Source organism: Brassica oleracea, chromosome C5 (assembly GCF_000695525.1).
Source record: "Brassica oleracea var. oleracea cultivar TO1000 chromosome C5, BOL, whole genome shotgun sequence".
NCBI classification, from domain to species: Eukaryota; Viridiplantae; Streptophyta; class Magnoliopsida; order Brassicales; family Brassicaceae; genus Brassica; species Brassica oleracea.
Window position 1 is genome coordinate 5519362 of NC_027752.1, and position 9442 is coordinate 5528803.

At 45.0% G+C, this 9442-nt stretch overlaps 2 protein-coding genes across 2 annotated transcripts in view; one reads left to right on the forward strand and one right to left on the reverse strand.

Annotated features, from left to right (window-relative positions):
* The window catches only part of LOC106293714, an 8411-nt gene extending 7092 nt beyond the window's left edge, over window positions 1-1319 (reverse strand). The window contains exons 1-2 of the mRNA XM_013729370.1: window positions 1235-1319; window positions 547-1099 (exon numbers count right to left, since the gene is read on the reverse strand). Of these exons, the coding sequence (XP_013584824.1) occupies window positions 547-1099; window positions 1235-1294 (613 nt within the window). The 5' untranslated portion in view covers window positions 1295-1319. The remainder of the gene's footprint in view (window positions 1-546; window positions 1100-1234) is intronic.
* A 1368-nt stretch (window positions 1320-2687) lies between these two features.
* LOC106344338 lies at window positions 2688-3020 on the forward strand. Its single transcript, XM_013783737.1, has one exon. The coding sequence runs from the start codon at window positions 2688-2690 to the stop codon at window positions 3018-3020; it is 333 nt and encodes a 110-aa protein (XP_013639191.1).
* Window positions 3021-9442: the final 6422 nt, after the last annotated feature.

Sequence of the window (9442 nt, forward strand, 5' to 3'; positions counted from 1 at the left end):
AACTTATTTATATATAAAATATTTTCATATTGATTTATTTTTATTTTAAATTTTAATTTTATTAATAAATTAAATAATTTTAATTATTTTTTAATTGTATTTTTAAGTTCTGTAAAATAATAAAAACGAAGTAAATTCGTAGCTAATGTACGACCTATTTAGGTGGAAATCTTACGAGGAAATGACAAGAAATAGTAAACGAGTATTTTACGAGGAAACATTTACGAGAAAATAACGAGGAAAGATAAACGAGTATTTTACGAGGAAATCCTTTCGTGGTCGTTACGTGTATTTTGGGTATTTACGAGGAAATATAGCGACATCCTTACGTGGAATATTGACGTGATCTTTACGACGAAAAGCTCTACTTCGTCTTTACGACGAAATATATTCCTCGCTAAGTTACGACGAATTAGCGAAGAAATATGTGTTACGACAGATGAGTAACAAGCAAACGCGCTTCCTCGCTAATTCGTCGTAAAGCCTCTTTTACGACGAACTAACGAGGAAAACCGTCCTCGTTAAGATTATGTTTTCTTGTAGTGTATGTTCTCTTACCCTTCTCGCTCTTTCCCGAGTTCTTATTCCTAGCCGCCACATGAGCAATCTCAATACCTCCGGTGACTGGAAGAGTCACAGTTCTAACAACTTCCCTGCTTCTTAAAGCCCTTCTCCAGCTAAAACCCGAAGAACTTCTCGAATACCCGTTTCTACAAACCACAACCGCTCCTCTGCTTCCAAACGTAGCGTTCCTCAACGCAGCCGCTGCGAGTTCCTTGTGCCGCCAATCCACGACCAAGAAATCGATTCCTTGTATCTCCCTCATCGCGTTTTCGGGTTCTTCGGAGATGATCGTCTCTGGTAAGTTCAAGGGAGATGAAGATAATTCTTGAATGGCTTGGAGGTAAGCCGACTCTGTTCTCGAGTTTTGTACGATGCATATGTGTCTAGCGTTTGCGTGTTGGCTTGCGACGTCTAAGCCGATACTCGAGGCTATTGCGTCTCCGTATGACCATGTTTCCACGATCAGCTTCGCGTTCCAGCCAGCCGCCATCGCAGCTATTAGCTCCGCCGCGTCAGGCGTTTCAAGATTCTCGCACTGATGAGAGAAAAAAAACAAAACAGAAATGAAAAGAGATCGTTACAAGAGTTTATCAATAACTTATAATCAAGACATGAAAGAGATCGCTACATGTTTTTTCCGATACGATTCACCGGAAACAAAAAGACTTACCGACTTAACGGTATCTAAGTAGGCCTTAGATGCAGTCTCCGGAGACCACACCAACTTCATTTCTTCTTTTTCGTCTTCTCTGAACTCTTGTGGGTTCTTTGTGTTGTTTGGGTTCAACTCTTGCTTTTATAGAACACTTTGACAAACAGAGGAAGAATCGTTTAGTCTTTTTATTTAAAAAGATATTTTGATGTGGCCCATGTATTTTAGTTCTGATTTCCGGTTTAACCCCATGCTTTTGAACTTTATCAATTACATCCAGATTCAACTGTTTTCTTATCCTTCAATTGAAATATATGTAACTATAAATTCCGAAATAAATAGCTAAATGTTATAAAAAGAACTGGAATTTATTTGTATCGCAGGAATTTAAATAAGGGCAAAATTTTATACCCGTAGAAAGAAATAACACTGATACAGAAAGAGAATATAATAGAAGTGTTTTTTAGGTGTGCATTATAAACGAACGCAAACGTTCGTATATATAGAAGAAAATTTACTGTGCAAATAGTGCAGCGGGACCCACATCTTTAATTATTTCAAACATTACGGTGGCCGCTTTTGTTTACTTTCGTAACACTAAATGATATATAAAGTAGAAGTGATATACTAACTGGAGCTAAGTGAAAGATTTAGAAATTGTATAATATGTGGGGGAGATAAATAATTTAAAAAAGCTGATTGTGTTTTGTTATTTTTGTTTTCCTCCATAAATATAGAAATTTTTAGATTTGGATTACAATGAGATTTAAACTAACTAGTCTATGTTTAATTCGAAACAATTTATCTGCTGTTTTTTTTGTTAAAGTAACTAGGTTTGGAATATTTCATTCAGCTGGTATAATATTCTCTACTACGGACTTGCTTTTACATAACTAAAACCAAATCACTTCGGACTAGTTAGTGTAACGAACTTGACTTGTATCAATCATCAACTGTGAATACCTGGACAGCAAGGTCCTTGTCTTCTGCTGGGCGGATACTTCTAATCAACACAGTGATTGCAGGAATCACCAATTTTTGGTGTGCTTCGTTTGTGATTCCTAAAGCTTATCTATGGCAAGGCAAGGCGGAAGGCAACCACAGCGCTCGTGTTGCTTGGGAAACTGTCACACTATCCAAGCAAGAGGGAGGATTAAACTGTAGAGACTTATCTTCTTGGAACAAGGCCTGCATGATCAAGCTAATATGGCTACTTTTCTGTAATGCGGGATCCCTGTGGGTAGCGTGGTATACAAAGGAGGTCCTCAACGGTCAGAAAAGCAATTTTTGGACCTGCAGGGAAAATCAGAAACACTCTTGGCTGGCGAATAAATTAATTCGATTGAGGTCTACCGTTTACCAGTGCATTAAAGTGCAGGTGGGGAATGGTGCAACAACAAAGTTTTGGACTGATAACTGGTCACCTTATGGGTGCTTAGAAGACATCCTCCAACCAACAATATCTCGCCGCATGGGAATACCTGCAACAGCGACGCTCCAAGAAATAAGCTCAAATGGGAACTGGAACATTCAATCTCCTAGAAACGACAATCAGGTTCTAGTGCAAACTTATCTCTCTACACTGGTGCTCACTGATACTGAAGACTCCTCTACTTGGACTGTTGATGGTGTTGTGTGGGACAAGTACAAGACAGGGGTTATCTATGGTCTCCTTAAGCTTCGCAGTCAACCTGTTTCATGGCATGGAATCGTCTGGACAAATGGAGGAATTCCAAAGCACAACTTTCTGGTTTGGCTCTTCACACTTAATCGCTGTCCCACTAGAGATAGACTTCTAAATTAGGGCTTAACGGTGGATCCCAAGTGCTTGCTATGCAATGTCGCTGATGAATCAAGGGATCATCTACTGTTCCGCTTCAATTATTCTTGGCATGTCTGGTCCGTAACTGCTGCTCGCTGCCAACTACAAGCAACAAGGGAATAGGAAGATACTGTAACGATCCGATTCCGGTCCTTAGACCCAAACTGATCCGTGGCCATACTTGCTTATTATGTCTATATGATTCCGGTTTTAAGTCAATAGTTTCTAAGTTCATTTCTTTCCAATTGAGGTTCAAGACATTCAAAGTAAGCAAGATAGCATAAGGAGTAAATCGATTGTATATATATATATATATATAATGAGATCCATACATCATTCATATGTTCATACTACTAGATTACACACTTAGTCTATCATAAGTTCACAAGTTGCACAATAGGCTATCAATACTTCACACTTATCAATAATGACCCAATCACCACACATCTTCCCAAGGCTTGAGTCTTCACGGTGCCTTTCCTTTACCACGGTCCAAGTCCGATCCTGAAACCAATCCATATACAATGATCAATACATATCCTAACATCAACATCTAATCATGCATGGTTCGGTTCCCTAATGTTCCTTAACCAAATCTCGCCCAAAACCACCCAACAACAATCGGCCACACACAGTTCCTGAATAGGATCAGGCACGCCTAGTACCAGACCATAACCGGTCACAGCCATGCGATCTAGATCTATCCGATCACTCCATGGTGAAACCGATCATGTCTAAGTCCGGCCAAGGGCCTAGGACTTCATATTCGAACCGGCTAAAGCCTTGGTTCTATCTCTCCATGTCTGAACAATCATATAACATCATAGTAACCAAGAGATAAGGCGGAATAGAAGAGAGGAAGAGATGGATGCATCCGATCACCAAACCGGACACAAGCCCGATCGGATCAACCGCCGGCTAGGTCCGATGGTTCGCGGCTTACACCACTAACCTTAGGAGTTCCTTCCCCTGGAGCCATGTCCTTCTCCTTCTCTTTCTCCTTGTCTTTCTGTCTGGTATCCATCCTAGCCTTGCCGGAATGGATCAAACCACCACTTGCTCAGTTCCTTTCTTGGCCGGCGATCTCTCTCTCTTGTCTCTCTCTCTCTCTCACGATTTGCTCAGAGTTTTCCCTAAGGAAATTCATGTATAAAACTGACTCCAGAGACTTATATGTATAGAGAGAGGGGTCAGATAACTGCTTGGCCGATCGGTTGCTAGGGATTGGCCGAAATGGTGCCACTTGTCCCCTTGCACCATTTCACCTCTAACTACCCCCAACCGGTCCTCAACGGCTCCAACTGCTCCCTGGCAGTTTCCCCATCGAAAACCAACTCCCTTAGCCCTTGCCCATGCCCTGGCTTAGCCTTGATCTCACACGGCCCCATCGCTCCACATAAGCCACCGGCTCGGCCTAGTAACCGCTCGGACCCGACCATACTGGTTCGGACCGGAACACTCCACCAGGCTGAGTTGAGCTGATCCCCAACTACCCCCAGCTGAGTGAGCTAGTCTATCAGCTCCCGTAAGCTGATCAGTACTACATGAGCTAGCTCGACACTCTCTCTAGCTGATTGAGCTGGATCAGAACCTTATTCAGCTACCAGATTACTCGTCCAGCTCCCTTTAACTTGTCTTTACCATATCCTGGCTAAGTCTCAGCTTCCTGATACCCTTAACCACACCGTTGAGCCATGATACGCTTGTCTTTAGGTCTCGTGACCTGACTAGTGCTTCTCCCCGCACCATGGCTCGTCCCGATCGATCCTATCTCGGATCGGGGACACTACAAGTCTCCCCCACAAACAATGGATTCATCCTCGAATCCTTGCTGTGTGTTTCTTCTTGAACGAACTGATTGTACCACTCAGGATACTCTGCCTTCATCCTTGCTTCTGTTTCCCAAGTGATAACATCCTTGCCATTGTATTCCCAAACAACCTTGATCATCGGAATCGTCTTCTTCCTAGTTGTTTACTCTGTCCTATCTACAACTTGAACCGGCCTTGTCTCTAAGGTCAGGTTCTTTCCTAGATTGGCAGGGATTTCAGGCAACACAATATCCTGATCCGTTAGGCACTTTCGGAGCTGGAACACATTAAATACATTGTGAAATGCACTCATGGCTGGCGGCAAGTTCAGTCGGTAAGCCACCATTCCCACTCTCTCCATGACCCGGAAGGGTCCTAAATACCTCGGATCTAACTTCCTCTTTCCAGAAATTCTGGTTCTTCCCTTGAAGGTGATCATCTTGAGATAGACTAAATCATCGACTTCGAACTCAAGATGCTTCCTCCGTTTATCGCATAACTCTTTTGGCAATCATTCGCCTCTTTCATCTTTTCCTTTAAGAACCGTATCTTCTCAATGGTTTCTTCCACAATCTCAGGACCCAACATACTACGCTCCCCCACTTGGGTCCAACATAGAGGCGTTCTACAGGGCCGCCCATATAATGCCTCATATGGAGACATACCAATGTTGCTGTGGAAACTGTTGTTGTAAGCAAACTCGATCAAGGGTAAGTGCTTCTCCCATGAGTCGCCCCAATCTAGAACCACTGCCCTAAGCATATCCTCCAAGGTCCGGATCGTCCTTTCCGACTCTCCGTCCGTCTGAGGGTGATAAGTTGTACTCATGTTCACTCTTGTTCCCAAGGCCTTTTGGAAAGCCTGCCAGAAATAAGAGGTGAACCTAGGATCTCTGTCTGAGACAATACTAGCCGACACTCCATGCAAGCGTACTATCTCATCTAAATAGATTCGGACGATCTGATCGACCCCGTCTCCCTTTCGGATTGGTAAGAAATGGGCCGACTTTGTTAACCGATCGACCACTACCCAGACCGCGTCTTTCTGGTTCCTGGTCGTGGGAAATTCGGTCACAAAATCCATGGTAATATGATCCCATTTCCATTCAGGTATAGGAAGACTCTGGAGCATCCCACCAGGTACCTGATGTTCAGCTTTCACAAGCTGGCAAGTTGGACACTTAGCCACCCATTCAGCCACATCATTCTTCATCCTTACCCAATGGTAATACCGCTTCAGATCCCTATACATCTTGTTCAACCCTGGATGAACCGAGCACTTAGACTTATGAGCCTGTCTCAAGATCTCATCCTTGAGTTCCCTGCTGTTCGGCACAGTGACTCTTCCATTGACTAAAATGGTACCATTACTCGTCGTTTGGTACTCGGTCTTGTCATTGCGTGCCACCTTCTGTTGATTCTCGTCTAACAACTGAGCATGTTGTATCTTAGTAAGTAGATCAGCCTGATCCACTGCCTCTAACCCCAATGGTTCGTCACTCCCGACAAAAGTGTTGAGATGCAAGGCCCGAACCATCCTTTCCAACTCGCATGCCTCACGCTCGGCTGAGACCTCAGCCCGTCTCCGGCTCAATGCGTCTGCTGCCAGATTCGCCTTACCTGGATGGTAAGCTATCTCCAGATCATAATCAGCCACAAACTCCATCCATCTTCTATGCCTTAGATTCAACTCAAGTTGAGTGAAAATGTACTTCAGGCTCTTATGGTCGGTGAGGATCTGAACCTTAGCTCCATACATATATGATCTCCATATCTTTAGAGCAAATACCACGACCGCCATCTCCAGATCATGGGTTGGATAATTTCTTTCATGCTTTCTCAATTGTCTCGAAGCATAGGCAATCACCTTCCCATGTTGAGTCATGACACATCCCAACCCAGTGATAGACGCGTCCGTAAACACTACATAAGACTGATCCGCCTCAGGCAGAACCAGGACTGGTGCACTAGTCAACACGCGCTTCAAAGCTGAGAAAATTTTTCCACACTCCTCTGTCCAGACAAACCTCACGTCCTTGCCTGTGAGTTGCGTCATAGGTTGAGCCAAGCTTGCAAACCCTTTGACAAACTTCCTGTAGTAGCCAGCCAGCCCTAAGAAACTTCTAACCTCCGTAGCATTCTTAGGCTTCGGCCATGCCTGTATAGCCTGAATCTTTTCTGGGTCTACAGACACTCCTTGATCAGACACTGTGTGTCCAAAAAATCCAATGCTCCTCTGCCAGAAACTACACTTGCTTAACTTAGCAAAGAGTTTCTGTTCCCTCAGCCGTTCCAACACTGCCCTGAGATGTCTCTCATGGTCCTCCTTGTTTCTGGAATATACAAGTATGTCATCTATGAAGATGATTACAAATTCATCCAAGAAGTCTCAGAAGATGCCATTCATCATCTTCATGAACGTAGCTGGAGCATTGGTTAGACCGAATGGCATGCCCACAAACTCATAGTGGCCGTACCTGGTCCTGAACGCCGTCTTCCGAACATCATTGGGCTCAATCGGGATCTGATGATACCCCGAGACCAAATCAATCTTGGAAAACCATTTGGCTCCCTTCAATTGATCCAACAACTCATCAATACGGGGTAATGGGTACTTGTTCTTCACAGTCACCCTGTTCAACCCTCTGTAGTCAATACACAGCCTGAAACTACCATCCTTTTTCTTTACAAAAAGAACTGGCGCTCCCCAAGGCCAGACACTCGGGCGTATGAACCCCTTGTCCAACAACTCCTCTAGTTGTTTCTTTAGCTCGGCCATCTCGGCAGGAACCATTTGATAGGGACTTTTAGACATTGGGGCCGTCCCTGGTTCTAGTTCTATTATGAACGGGTCAGCCCTATCAGGGGGAATGCCCTGTAACGCCCGAAACACATCCTCGAACTCACTGACCAGCGGAATCCCATCTGGGTTACCACCCCCTACGACTTCTTTAGTGGTAATTGTGGCCAAGTAAGCCTCACAACCCTTCTCAAGTATCTGTTCCACTTGGATCGCTGATACCACTAAACAACCTGAGGTCGGTTTAATACCTTTGAACCTGATCGGGGGTCCACACCCACTCTCGAACTGCACCATTCCCCGGTGACAGTCCAAGGTGGCCCGATTCTTTCCAAGCCAGTTCAACCCAATATCACCACGTGATTCTTAAGGGGGACTACCACTAGATCCACATGCATTACCCTGTCTTGGATCTTAACTGGGATGTCCCTAACCAGCCCTAGCGAATGCATCACTTGCCCTCCGGCTGTATTCACTATGCATGGATCATCCCCTGTCCCAACCTGGAACAACCCCTTTTCGATCAACCCTGTACTCACAAAGCTATGTGTAGCTTCAGTATCGAAAAGTACGTGTGTATCCACACCACCAATACTTAGGGTCCCTACAAAGACTCAATCTAAGTATCTAATTTATTCTAAGTTCCGTACCATGCAATTCTACTGAATTAAAAAAGAATAAGCCTAGAATCATTACCAGTGATCGCCTTGAATGGTTTAGTCTCGTCCTCATCCTTGGACAGCTCGTAAACCCTTGGCGTGGAGGTCTGGCCCCGGCTCTGGCTTGGCTTGCTTGCCTCACCACGGCCTTTCTCCTGGTCCGCTTAAAGCTTGGGACATTCTCGTTTGAAATGTCCTACCTTTCCGCAGTAATGGCACCCTCTGGTATCACCACCACTCGTGCCCTGCCTGCGGCTCTGTTCCGGCCCTGGATAGTCCCAAGCTGAGTGATCCATCTTGCCACAACGATTACAGGCTCCCATGGCCTTCCAGCACTCGCCTCCATGACGCCTTCCACATTTAGAACACTCATGCCTACCACTTGAGGTTCTACCCTCCTCGGCCGTGTCCCTCTTCCTCTTCCGGTCACTCCCGAAACTACCAGAAGACGCGTGACTCCTGGATTTCTGTTTGGTCTCCTCGGCCAGATTGGTCTAGACCATAGCCATCCTCTCTACTAGCTCAGACACTGTCTGGAAATGACCAACTGAGGAGTAGGTTCGAAGTTCGACCCTTAGGTCTCGGACAAACGTACGTATCTGCACTGTCTCCTCTTCCAGCTCCTTACCCACGTAACGTCTGAGCCGGTTGAACTTCTCTTCATACTCACGTACGGTCATGCATCCTTGAGTCAAGTCTAGGAACTGAGACTCCAGACGGTCCCAAGCTTCAGCTGGGAAGTACTTGTGGTTGAACTCAACCTCAAAGTCTGAGAAACGCTCAATAGACCCATTGGTGAGTTTGTCCAGAGCTAACCACCAGTTGTGTGCGTCACCTTCCAGGAAGTGAACCGTAATGTCCTTCTTGTACTCCTCTAGACAACGAGTGGAACTGAAGTTCCGAGCCAATCTGATACGCCTAAAACGGGAAGGATGGCTTTGGCCGGGTGTTTGATATGAACCGAGAAGGCGATGGCACTTCTGGAACTGGAATGGAATGAATGGATCGTCAAGAGATGCGGAATGACTCTTGATATACCACGATCTAAGGCTAACCACCTAAGAAACGATGAAGGTGTGTTGGCTAACCACCAAACGACACAAAAGATGATTGGCTGACCACCAAATCAACAAGC